Source organism: Sminthopsis crassicaudata, chromosome 3 (genome assembly GCF_048593235.1).
Source record: "Sminthopsis crassicaudata isolate SCR6 chromosome 3, ASM4859323v1, whole genome shotgun sequence".
Lineage (NCBI taxonomy): Eukaryota > Metazoa > Chordata > Mammalia > Dasyuromorphia > Dasyuridae > Sminthopsis > Sminthopsis crassicaudata.
Window position 1 is genome coordinate 207,796,674 of NC_133619.1, and position 14,529 is coordinate 207,811,202.

The window sequence follows — 14,529 nt, forward strand, 5'->3', positions numbered from 1 at the left end:
CCATAATGCTCTTTATGTCTTGTTTCATTATAAATTCTTCCCTTATTAACAGCTTTTACAAGTAAACTATTCCATGGTCTTTTGTTTGTGATATTACTCTTTGCGTCAAAATTGTGTATCCATTTTAACCTTTTCTTACTATATAACATTAGATGTTGGTCTATACTATAGTTTTTGTCAAACTGCTTTCAAGTTATTCCAGCAGTTTTTGGGAAATAGTGAATTCTTTTCCCAAAAGTCTGGATCTTCGCATTTATCAAACACATTACTATGGTCATTTCCCATTGTTTATTTATCTGTTCTACTGCTTAATATAGCCTCTTCAATTGCTGAACATTTCCTTTATTAACTCTCATCTATCTGCTCAGCATCTACTTTATATGAAAATACAAAAAGGAGAATTCATAAGCTGAAAGATGATGAGATATCTTCAACCAAATTTACACTGAGTCTACTACAATATTTTTTTTATTAGAATACAATATTTTTTCAGACCTGTTTGGAAAAGCACATTGGAAACCTGTTTTTTAAATAATTACTTCTTGCCTGTGAACATACACACTACTTTGTCTTCCTCAGTCTCTGCTTTCTAGTACCGTCATTATCAAATCAATTACTACTATTGCTATTGGAAACAGTGTCACCTTGCATCCCTATGGCTCCATTTATTATTAATTAAAAGAATCCTAAAAATAATTAGTAACCTCAATTATAGAGTACTTTATTAGGCTACTTCATACTAATATGATTATTACTCATATTGTCAAAACATCATATATTATAATATTTGCTTCTATCTTAAATATTACCACATATTGGCTGTGTATAAAATGTTTTTACTGTTTTGTTTTATGCTTTCCTTATTATGGTACTTATTAGAAAATTACTATATAGACACATATATTTCTGAGACAGATTTTAAAAATCTATTTTCCCAACATAATTTAGTGGAATATAAGCATTATTTAGGATATCAACACAGTTTAGACACATTTGTTTGTCCTGTCAGGCTGTCCTAAATTATAGCACCATAAGAAAATCAATGTAGACTAAAGAACATTAAAATTTGATTCTGATATAAAACAAACACAATGTTAAATGTCATTTCAAAAAATAAGTATAACTACATATCATAAATTTAATTTGGATAATGTCATCCTCCCTTAAAAATTCAAATCTTTCAAATCTTCTAGCTGTCAATCAGATTAGAGTCTATTTGCCCACCACTAAATATATCTCCACAATTAATTAAAATTTAATATATATTCAAATTGTTGAGATTAGCTTTAGATAAAACTTATTTAAAGTTATGTAGATATCGGAGAGAAGTATAAATAAGGGAAGTCCTAATACAAGTAGTACAAATGGCCTACACAGATTCTTAATCATCATTAAATAGAAGCAGTAAGAATTATCATTAAGAGTACATTTCTACATTCTTGAGAGCAATAAACACTATAAAACCTCTTTGGCAAAGTATAAAACTGATATTAAAGTGATACTTTATTTATAGTTCTACAGAGAAATAGAAAAATAGATTTGATGACATCTTTTAGGTGGGCCAAGAGTTTATACACATATATATATATATATATATATATATATATATATATATATATATATATATTACCTATATATGTGTGAGCAAAAGTATATATGTTTATATATATACATGTGTATATATATATTTTTTTTTCACTAGGAATTGCATTATTGTTTGTATCTCATTTTATTTGTTTATATTTATCATGACATTCTCCCCAAATCTTATAACTTAGTTTCATATTAAATGCCAAAGAAATGATAGTTTATTAATAATACAGTGCAACATGTATGGCCATGTATTAGTTTGGAGGTACACATAACAAATATTAATATAGAATAAATCAGGAAAAATGCAGATTAAAGAAAAATAGGAAGGAGAATTTCCCTTTGGGGTTTCCCTAATATTTTCTCAAGGATATGAATCTAACTATCAAAACTAAAGAAGGAGGTAATCAGCACAATTAATTATATGTAACTGAGATAGTTTTGAAAGATTAAAAAAAACCCTTTAAAGTGCACTAATGATAGAGAATTCATTTTTCATGGTCTGAAACAACAGAGACATGTTCTGAGAATGTGATTGACATGATACATCTACTTTTCTAATCAATGCGATGTTATTGCCATATATATATATATATATGTTTAAAATATACTTGGGAAGTCTTCAACAATTTCCTTTCAAAAACTTCATTTTTATTTAAGTATTGAATACATTTATATTGATTTTCTTATGTTATTAGTGATACTTTATAATGAACTTTATAGTTTTGTATAAATTGTATAATTTGTATATACAATTCTATATACAATTGTATAAATTGATACTTTATATTTTATTTATATTATATTGATATTTAATAGTTTATATTAATATTTCAATATTAGTAGATCAAAATCAGTATATTAGCTATATGTTCCAAAATAAAGCAAAATTCAGTCTATTATCAATTGATTTTTCAAAAATTTTCTCTTAAGAGAATGTCTATATGCAATAAATGAATATAAGTGGTAGATGAGCATCTCCTCAAAATCTTAAAATTGTAGTTGAATTTAAGTGTATTTTCCCATTCATATTTATTTTTCTTTGCATATTTGTTTTTGATTCTGGTTGTAAGAAAGTTGTTTTCAGCTGAAGACACATTTGATTTAACAAATTAATGTATTAAACATTAAACTTTTCCTTTATTATTCTCTCTTTAAGAAAAATACATTTATAAATTGAATAGAAAGCATGCTTTTTTTTCTTAATTTCTGTCTTTTTATCTATCTATCCAAGTGTCTACCTACCCATTTAGCTACTCTAACATTGTTAACTTAATCTAAAACAATGTTGGAGAGGAAATTAGTTACATATAGAAAATGTTTTAACTTAAACATTGTTAATCAAACAAATAAATGATACTATCATGGGGTTTTATAATTTTATAGTTAGATTTAATTATAACTAAGTATTAGAAATTAGAGAAATATTAAATATTTCACATAATTCATTATTCAGTGGTTGTAAAATCATATTGACAATGATAATATTATATGGTATGGTATATGCTATTGTAAAACTAGGCTAAGACTGAAATTATCGCTCAATAATATAAAATTTTACATAGCTCACTTGAAGTCTTAATAATATGACAATCCATTTAACTGTCAAGAAACCAGTTTCACTTTGAATATGAACCCATTATTCAAAAATGGATTATCAGTATACTTTAAATTAAAAAAAAGACAAATAATAGCACTCACCATCTTGATTTGTGGTCACTGTGATAGCTGTGAATGGCTTTGGAGAAAAACTCAACTCAGAAACACCATTCATGGCTTCTATTTCAAAGGTGTAATTCACATGAGACACAAAGTCAACCACAGTCACAGAGGAATTGGTAAGACCAGTATGTCTTGGAATGAATCGAATTCCTCCTCCACAGACCTCACACTTATTTGCATCTAATCCACACTTTTTACAGATAACACTGTATGTGAGATCCTTCCTTCCTCCTGTGTCACTTGGTGGACTCCACTCCAAAATAAGTGCTGTTTCATTAATGTTAAAAATCACATTCCTTGGAGCTGATGGTGGTCCTAGAGAAAATAAAGCAAATGAAGGCATCATTAAGGTGACAAAAATTAAGGTGGTAATCTAAAACTAATAGCAATAAGCACATTTTTGGTTGATTGTGAAAATTATTATGGACCAAATTTTCGTAAAGGGCATGTTCACATACCCCTGGATTGTCAGTGAATTGATATCTCTCTCTTATTTTATATTACTAAGAAATGAGAAAAAAGTTGAGAAAGGTAGAGGAAGTAAGATTTTCATGGAAATTATTTTAATATTATAAAGTTGAAAAATAAGCTACGTAAGTTTGAATTAGTGTTTGTAACAGCTATGCTATAACATTGAGTCAGGTTGAGTAAATTGATAATAAAAACACTTAAAACTTTAGAAATTAAAATAAAGTGAGTTTTCTTAATATCCTAGTATTATATTGGTTAATTTTCATGTTATTGAGTGTTTTTTTTTTCATTCAGAAACACAGTTGTAAAAGATATTAGAAATAATTTAGTTTAACCCGTATCTGAGAAATAATTTCCTCTACAAAATGTCAAACATATGGTTATTCCTTGATTGAAGACTTCAGGTGATGTCTTTGATTATAGATTTAGCTGATAAGGAAACTCATTTCACTATTGGCCAAAAAAAACCCAAACAAAAACAAACAAAAAACAAAACTTTTTTCCTGGTATAAAATTTTTGTTAGGATTACTAAGTGAGAACTGAGGTTGTCTGGATAGTGACAAGGTGAGAATTCAGGTTTTCTGGACAATTACAAGGTGAGAACTCAGGTTGACTTGATAGAGGGGGCAAGCTCATTGGCTGAAGTGGTTCTTCCCAGAAGCCCTTGCATTATTCCACGCCCATTCTCTGGGAGGATAAAAGAGAGGACACCCAGAGATAGGAGAAGTTTCTGCATTACATCAGGCGTGACGGGGCTCTCTGCAGGAAGGGAAGTCACTTCTCTGGACAAGAGTTAACAGCAACTGCCTGGAGACAACGGTTCGTTACAGGAAGAAGAATCTGTTGGAGAGATTTGAGTAGACACAGCAGATCTCTTCCCAGAGAGCGATCCAGCAGCTTCTGGAGACGACAGCTCATTACAAATTTTAATAATCCTTTTAAAATAATCCTTAATTATTTATTCTTAAGTTTGTCTCCTGTATCCAAAGGAAACAAATTTAATTTTTCTTCAATTAGAAATTTCTTAAACTATTTGAAGCTAGCTATTATGGCTTCATAAGCTTTCTTGTCAGGCAAAATTATCCCAGTTCATAAACTAATCCTTTTATAGCATGATCTTTAGGGTTTTTATCACCCTCATTCCCCAATTATGGAAATTTTAGTTTTATCAATCTCCTCAAATAAGTCACCCGGAAATGAAAACAATGCATTAGATCCAGTGTGAATAAGAGAAAATATAGAACTCTAAGACCTCATAATAATAGAACTCTAGACCTCATGCATCTTTAAAGCAAATTAAACACAATGTTTTTGCCTTTTGCATCAGACTTTTTTATTTATATTGAGTTTAAAGGATAAGAATTTTATAATTAACTCCATGCATTGAACCTAACCTGTCTTGATCCATCAAATTATATTTGTCGACTATGTATTTCTCCATATTGTAAACATGAATAACATGACTTTCAAAGGCTTTGCTGAAATTTATTCACCCTACCTACATACATACATATATATATATATATATATATATATATATATGTTTATACACACACATATATATATATATATATATATATATATATATATGTTTATACACACAATATTCCTCACAAAACTAGCTAATAAGTCTGTCAAAAAAAAAAAAAAAAGAAAGAAATTAAGTGAAAATAACACGACCTTTTCTCCATGAAGACATTACTGGGAAGTGATAATTGCTTCCTTTTCCTGATGTCCCCTAGTCATTCCTTTAATAATACATTTTAAGGAATCAGGGAGAATTTTCTAAGGAATTAAGGAAAATTCACTGAAAATCATGGTCAGGCAACTAGATGACACAGTGGATAGAGCACTGGCCCTGAAGTCAGGAGGACCCATTTCATATCTGGCCTCACACATTTAATACTTCCTAGCTATGTGACTCTGGGAAAGTCACTTAACTCCAATTGCCTCAGCAAAAAGAAAGAAAATCATGGCATTTTCATCATTTTCCCCATTCTTTCTGATCTTTCAAAGGTTTTTTCAATATTTTGAGATGTAATCTACTATATGGAGCTGGTGAAATAAACAAATCAAGGTCACTTAGCTGTTCTGTTATTATTACCTGACTTAATATGAGATTTATAGAATCACAGATTTAGAGCTAGAAGAGAAATTTAAGGCAATGAATACAACCTCCTTTTATATATGACGAAACTGAGTGTGAGGGGAGACCAAGTTGCTTGTTCAGAGTCACATGGAAATTATCTGCACCAGAATTAAATTCTTCTTCTGACTTCAAGTCCAGGTCTTTATCCACTGACCACTGATAGAGCACTGGCCCTGAAGTCAGGAGGACCCATTTCATATCTGGCCTCACACATTTAATACTTCCTAGCTATGTGACTCTGGGAAAGTCACTTAACTCCAATTGCCTCAGCAAAAAGAAAGAAAATCATGGCATTTTCATCATTTTCCCCATTCTTTCTGATCTTTCAAAGGTTTTTTCAATATTTTGAGATGTAATCTACTATATGGAGCTGGTGAAATAAACAAATCAAGGTCACTTAGCTGTTCTGTTATTATTACCTGACTTAATATGAGATTTATAGAATCACAGATTTAGAGCTAGAAGAGAAATTTAAGGCAATGAATACAACCTCCTTTTATATATGACGAAACTGAGTGTGAGGGGAGACCAAGTTGCTTGTTCAGAGTCACATGGAAATTATCTGCACCAGAATTAAATTCTTCTTCTGACTTCAAGTCCAGGTCTTTATCCACTGACCCATCTCATTGCCTGCATAATTCAATATCATAACTATTCAAAATTTATGTGACATTCTTGCTATCCTTCATTCTTGAAAAGGACCAAGATAACATCACTATGTTAATGGAGTTACAGTGTGTCTGTGGCTGATCAGACCAAGATTCAATTCTAAAGTTGTTAAGAGAGATTTTGAGAGGCTCCTTGTATCACTTTTTCTGACTGCCTTGTGAACACTTGCCCTGTGTCAGTTTTTCATAACATAATCTTTTTGACAATTGTACATTTGGCATTTAAATAGTGTGGTGAGCCCAATGGAGTTGTATTCATAAACATTTATTAAGCATTCTTTTGTCTAAAATGTTGATAAAAATGTTTTAAAAACAGATAGGACCAAAGACTCATCTATAATTCTCATCTATAATTAGTCCTGATAGAGTTCCTTTAAATTAATATTAATTCTTTAATTAATATAGTTTGAATGTAGCTGATCAGTAATTAAAGTACCTGCAAGCAATATTGCTGAGGCAGCATTTCTCTTTACTTGGTCCACAATGATCTCATAAAAGATTTTGGCAAATGCCTTCATAGAATTAATATATACTCATCTATTTCATTTGCCTGGCCTATAGTTTAGTAATTCTACTGCAAAAAAATTAGACAAGTCTGCTTTAGTATTAATTATAGATTCAAAGAAATAATACTAAAGCAGACATAAAATATTCAAGGAGTGCTAGATGACAGAGATTTTGAGCTCTTAAGTTTACAAACAAATAAACTGAGATCATTTTGTTCAAAATCATGCAGCTAGTAAGTAATGGCATTAGGACTAGGGCTCTTGACTCCTATGAGATGTCTTATTCTACTGCCAGCAATGTAGATAAACTTTCATTCATATAAGGAATTCCTGTTATAGAAATTCCCTCCAAGTATAGAAATCAGCAACTTATCTATAAGGTTGAGTCTTAGTTGGCAATGTGCAATATTAGACTGTTAGTTTATTCAGAAGACAAGGCTTCATTTGCTTTGTTCTCACTCCAGAACTGGCACTCTATCCACTATGATTATCCTTTCAATAAACAAAAGAGCAGCAAATAAGAAGCTATATAAAAACAAGTCACTTGACATCTCTGAGAAATGTGTTTATTCAAGTCATTTTTCTCCAAGATTCACACAAAATATATATTTCCTCATTTAGCCAAGAAAATGTCTACATAAGAGAGTAAAAATAACATATATAGAAATAACTCTTCAAATTCATAATTATTTTTCCTTGTACCTATGTTTTAGAATTATACTTTCTTCAAATTCCTAACTTTTAAAATTCTATTTTCTAAAGATAATTATGATATCTGGCATTCTTTTTTTCCCAGTATATATATATATATATATATATATATATATATATATATATATATATATATAATACATTCTCTATACTACTATATACCTATATACCACATATATATATATATACACATACATACATATATATATATGTGGGGAGCCAGCACTGAGCTGAGGGCAAAAGTCATATTCTTCTTAGGCAAATACCCACCTAGGGTAAAGAAGCCTGTCTCCACACAATTTACACCTGGGGCAAAGGTTATATTTTTACCATCCCTGGGTAAAGAATTCTGTCTCCACACAAGTTACATTTTGGAATAACTCCTGTCACAAGAACTTTCTGTGGATTTATAGCCTTTGTTTCTTGCTCCATTTTACCCTATATAAGTTTATGCTTATCCCTACAATAAACGAAACTTGATCAGAAAGCCTGTCTGTCTCCATTCTTCGTGTCTCCTGTCCCCCAGTTTCCTATTCTTCTCTTCTAGGTCCATGCTTTTGTCCCGGTGGACAGAACAATTGGCGCCCAGACGTGGGGCCTGAAGAATCATGGAATAGGCAACGGTTTCTGTCGGATCGAACCTCTTGGAGAAAAGAAAGACTGTAGTCTATTGAAACTGAAAGAAAGGTCGCCGAGGGACCGTCTGACCCGAGGAACAGAGACCTGAGATAAGTGAGGCGTCTGCACAATGGGACAGGACATTAGTGTTCATGATAAATTTATTAAGGGTCTCAAAGACTCTTTAAGGACCGTAGAGTAAAGGTTAAGAAAAAGGATTTAGTAAGATTTTTTCAATTTCTGGAGGATATTTGCCCGTGGTTCCCACCGAAGGAACTATACATGAAAAAAGGTGGAACAGAGTAGGGGACTGTCTGAATGACTATTACAGAACTTTTGGGCCTGAAAAGGTCCCTATCACAGCCTTTAACTACTGGAATTGTATCAATGATCTTATAGCTGTCCATCACCACGAAGAAGAAGTAAATAAAGTCATCCAAGACAGTTCCTCCTTTTTGAAAGATCCTCTCAGGTGCACCAATTCTAGCCTTGAGTTAGGCCCAGCTAGAAATGAAAAAAGAACAAAAGGAGGAGGACTCTGTGTCTATTACCATACCTTTAGATAAGACCTCAAACAATTCCTCTGCTAAAACTACTTACAAAAAAATCTACCCCTCTCTGGAGGATAATCCTTTGATAAGCGGGGAGCTGCACCACCCTGCTATCTTAACAGAACTAGAAGAAGAAGCCCTTGGATACAATAACCCTGATTGTACTTTTCCTGTTCCTTCTAATGCTAACATTGATGCCCCTCTGCGCCCGCCCCCTATTGCGTTATGCCTGCTTTTCCCTCCTCCTCTAACAGTGCTCGGGGCCCTCTCCGCCTTCCCTGTTCTCTCTCCCCGAGAGCTGAAAATGCAGATCCAATCACTCCCAGAAACTTTACAATTCACAAAAGAGTGCAATGACCTTTTAAAGGAACTCAGGCTTTTAGACTTAGAACTCTCGAAACAGCCAGTCTCGCTGCCCCTGCTCCCTCCACCCACCCTGCGTCTAAGTCTTCCCATTCCCTCTGTTCACATTCGGCACCCGCTGGCCCCCTCCAGCTCTTTCCTATTGTTGAGACCCAGCCCAAAAAATCGGATAACGATGATGAATCAGATGAGGAAGCTGCCCCCCCCCCCCCCCCCCCCCCCCCCCCCCCCGCCGAGAGTATAAACACCTCGGCTATAAGACTTTAAAGGAACTTAAGTCTGCAGTTTCTCATTATGGTCCCGTGGTACCTTTTACTCTCTCTATCCTTGAGACCCTTGACCACCTGTGGCTAACACCAATAGATTGGTACCACTCTTTCGTGTGCTACACTTAGTGGGAGAGATTTTGTGTTGTGGAAATCTGAATTTAAAGAAACCTATAAAGAAATTGCCCGACGAAATAGAGAAGGTGGTGGCGAAAGTGCTGCTTGGTCTTTTGAAATGCTTGTTGGTGCCCGTCCTTATGTCACAAATGAGGCACAAACTCAAAATGCAGCCGGCCTATTTACCCAAATCCACAACGCAGGCACTAAGGCCTGGAGAAAACTACCCTCTAAAGGCTCCGCCACCACCTCCATAGCCAATATCCGTCAGAAGCCAGAGGAATCTTATACTGATTTCATTAACCGTCTCACTGACCCGCTGAGAGGCTTCTAGGGATTTTTGAAGCTGAGAATGATTCTGTTCGCCAGCTTGCCTTCGAAAATGCTAATTCTGCTTGCCAGGCTGCCATCCGCCCCTTTAGAAGACAGGGTACACTTTCTGATTATATCCGTCAATGTGCTGACATCGGACCTAGCAGTCAGATGGGCGTTGCCATTGGCGGGGCTATCCATGATGCCCTTGCAGGCGCCGTTTCTTCCCCTGCTCAAGGCAGGTGCTTTAATTGCGGCAATCTCGGTCACTTTTTAAAACAATGTAACCTCCCCAAACAAGGCCATGTAGGACACCCTGGTGTTTGCCCCAGGTGTAAAAAAAGCAGACATTGGGCCTCTCAGTGCAGATCAAAGACTGATGGCTATGGACACCCATTGTTGGATCAGGGAAACTTCCATCGGGACCTGCCCCAGGCCCCGTCAGCAAATCAGGGGCCCGGACTTGGGCCGAACCGGTTGGCTCATCTCAACTATCCCGCCCTTGCGGCATCTCCCAACTGGCCAGAGCCACCCCAGGAAGCGCAGGATTGGACCTCTGTTCCGCCTTCCACTCAGTACTAACACCAGAGCAGGGCCCTCAAGTGCTGTCTACTGGTGTTTTTGGCCCCTGCCCGGAAGGATTTTTTGGATTAATCCTAGGGAGAGCTAGGTCCTCTCTCGCAGAGCTCACCATTCACCCTGGAGTGGTGGATGGTGACTTCCAGGGAGAAATTAAACTTGTGGCCTCAGTCCAGTCGTTCCCTGTAACCATCCCTGCAGGTTCCAGGATTGCTCAACTCCTTCTCTTGCCTATCAATAATGCCCATGGAACTGCCAAGACCCAGCGCCGCGGCACGGGCTGCTTCGGGTCCTCTGATGCCTATTGGGTTCAGAACATTTTGTCCCAGAAACCCATGCTGAGCCTTAGACTTGATGGCAAACTTTTTGAGGGTCTTATTTGACACTGGCACAGAGGCCACTGTGTTAAGAAAAGAGGAGTGGCTTAAGGCATGGCCCCTCTCAGCCTCCCTCACCCATCTTTGAGGCATAGGCCAAACTGCTAACCCTGAACAAAGTTCCAAGATGCTTACATGAGAGGACTGGGAAAAAAAAAAACACAGGCACCATACAGCCCTGCGTCCTCCCTGGGCTTCCCTTTAATTTGTGGGACAAGGATCTACTTTCCCAGATGGGCCTGGTTATGTTTAGCCCTAATGAGACTGTTACCTCTCAGATGCTTAAACAGGGATTCCTGCCTGGCCAGGGTCTTGGCAAGCATGCACAAGGCATGATAGAACCCATTTTAATTCAGAAATGCCCTGACCTCCTGGGATTAGGAAATTTTCCCTAATGGTCACTGACGATCCTGCACCTCATGCAGATCAGATTTCTTGGAAATCCAATGAACCTGTCTGGGTTGATCAGTGGCCATTTTCTAGAGAGAAGCTGACAGCTGCTGAACAGTTAGTGCAGGAACAACTCGCAGCTGGCCACATAAAGCCTAGTAATTCTCCCTGGAACACCCCCATTTTTGTAATAAAAAAGAAATTAGGTAAATGTCGCCTCCTTCAGGATCTTAGAGCAGTGAACAAAATGATGGTCATAATGGGCGCCTTGCAGCCAGGCCTGCCCTCTCCTGTTGCTATTCCCCATAACTTTCTCAAAATTATAATTCACCTTAAAGACTGCTTCTTTACTATCCCACTCCACCCTGCTGACTGCCAGCATTTTTCCTTTAGCCTTCCCACCACCAACTTCCAGAAGCCTATGTCCTGTTTTCACTGGAAGGTCCTCCGGCAAGGGATGGCAAACAGCCCTACGCTCTGTCAGAAATTTGTGGCTCTCCCTGTCAATCCCATAAGGGACTGTTGGCCTTCCCTATACATCCTCCACTACATGGATGATATTCTTATTGCAGGAAGGGATGGCTCTGATCTTCTAGCTTGCTGTGATGCCTTAATGCAAAATCTCTGCTCCAAAGGCCTTCAAGTGGCACCTGATAAGATCCTTATACTTATCTAGGTTTTGATCTTCATAGGAATGTTATTAAACCTCACAACCTTAAACTCAGGACTGACTGGTTTCTTTAAATGATTTTCAGAAACTCCTGGGAGATAGTAATTGCATCCGCCCCTATCTCAAACTTACCACAGGAGACCTGAAACCCCTGTTTCACATACTCAAGGGTGATCCAGACCCCAGGTCACCTAGGAGTCTGACTAAAGAAGGTGTACAAGCCCTCTCTAGAGTAGAACATGCTATCCAAGAATAATTTGTCACCTTTATAAATTACTCTGAGCCCCTCCGCTTCATTATTTGTGCCACCCACCATACCCCTACAGGAGTTTTTTGACAGTCCTCCCCTATTTTGTGGGTCCATCTCCCCATCACTCCTGCTAAGGTCATTATACCCTACTATTTAATGGTCGCTAAGCTTGTTATTTCCGCCCGGGAATCTAGCATTAAATATTTTGGAAAAGACCCAGATGTAATTATACAGCCTTATTCTAAGGCAGAAGTGGACTGGCTATTCCAAACCACTGATCTGTGGCCTATTGCCTATGCCTCCTTCGCTGGTAGCATTGACAATCACTGTCCTGCAGACAAGCTTTTGCAGTTCTGCAGAGCCCACCCTTTTGTATTCCCAAATAAAACCTCGCCTCATCCTTTACCCTCTGCACTTGCTGTATTTACTGATGGCTCCTCTACTGGTGTTGCTGCTTATGCTGCCCATGGCCACACCACTTCCATCCCTACCCCCTATGTTTCAGCTCAGATTGTTGAACTCTTTGCAGTGTTTATTGTCCTCCACACATACCCAGATACTCCCCTTAATATCTATACTGATAGTTCTTATATTGCTCAATCCGTCCCCCTTCTTGAGATTGTCACATACATCAAGCCAACTTCTACTGCCATTGATTTATTCCTTCAAATACAATCTGCCATTCGTTCCCGCTCAGCTCCCTTTTACCTATGCCACCTTCGTGCCCACACCGGCCTGCCTGGGCCTTTATCTGAAGGGAATGCCCTTGCTGACCTTGGTACTTGCTCATGTTATACCCTTCTTTCTTCTGCTATACAAGATGCACAACGTGCACACTCCCTCCATCACCTTAATGCCCATACTTTGCGCTTGTTATTTAAAATCACTGGTGAACAAGCTCGCCAGATAGTTAAACAATGCCCTGCATGTGTCACCTTCTTACCTACACCCCATCTCAGGGTCAATCCATGTGGATTACTTCCAAATGAAGTGTGGCAGATGGATGTTACTCATCTCTCCGATTTCAGGAACCTTAAATACCTCCATATGACCATAGATACCTATAGTGGATTCCTTTTTGCCACACTTCAATCTGGAGAAGCCTGTAAACATGTCATTGCTCATGTACTAGCCTGCCTTTCAGTCATGGGAATGCCTACTTCTATTAAAATTGACAATGGCCCGGGATACACTGGCCAAGCTTTCAAAGCCTTCTGCGCCACTCTTTCCATTCAACATGTCACTGGCATTCCCTATAATCCCCAAGGCCAAGGCATAGTAGAAAGGGCTCATCAAACCCTTAAAAATACCATTCTTAAACTAAAAAAGGGCACTCTATACCCTATTAAAGGATTCCCCTTGGAACCTCGTCAACCATGCTTTATTTATTTTGAATTTCTTACATCTTGATATCAAAGGTAAAACTGCAGCTGATCGCCTCTGGCACTCCAATTCTGCTCACAGTTATGGAAGGACTATGGAAGGACCCTCTAACCAACAAATGGCATGGCCCCGATCCGGTCCTTATTTGGGGCTGAGGGTCGGTTTGCATTTACTCTAAAGAAATGAAATCTGCCAGGTGGTTGCCAGAGCACCTAGTAAAACAAATAGATAGTCATTCAGAAAATAATGATAAAATAACCTTTTCCAGGGAAGATGATTCTCCCTGAGACACATTTTCCTCTTTTTACAGGTCATGAAGACAACCAACTGCATGATCCTGCTTGGGACATTGTTAATCCTCGATCCCCTGACAGAGAGAGGCTTTGGGCCACCAGTCAAGAGGGCCGAGTTACTCAAACAACTGTATGGGGCTCCTTGCGAATGCAGGGGGAGGATATACTACTGTCACCTTTTCTCTATCACCGATTGTGGCACCTTTAAATCTTATTTGTCTAGGGAAAACCTTTCAGGGGTAATAGTCACATACACCAGCTACCAGTGCGTTAAAAAACCCACTATAATCCCTTCTTCTAACAACCGACCAGGACCTTGCCCTAAAGGCTGTTCCTTTGCCCTGGCAATGCTCCTGCTATGATCATGTCCAACAATGTACCCACACAGATGGTAATACTTATCTTACAGCTATACTCCAGAGGTCATTTAGTGGCTCTAGAGGAGGGGACTGGGATTTCTCTCACCCTACAGGTCACAGTCGCTATCAACAGGCCTCCTGCCTAGGCACTATAGGAAAAGATGTCTGTTGGCCTGTCATTGC

At 37.4% G+C, this 14,529-nt stretch overlaps 1 protein-coding gene across 1 annotated transcript in view; it reads right to left on the bottom strand.

Annotated features, from left to right (window-relative positions):
* The window catches only part of EPHA6 (EPH receptor A6), a 1,095,310-nt gene that overhangs the window by 619,988 nt on the left and 460,793 nt on the right, over positions 1–14,529 (bottom strand). The window contains exon 5 of the mRNA XM_074299847.1: positions 3,292–3,627. Within this exon, the coding sequence (XP_074155948.1) occupies positions 3,292–3,627 (336 nt within the window). The remainder of the gene's footprint in view (positions 1–3,291; positions 3,628–14,529) is intronic.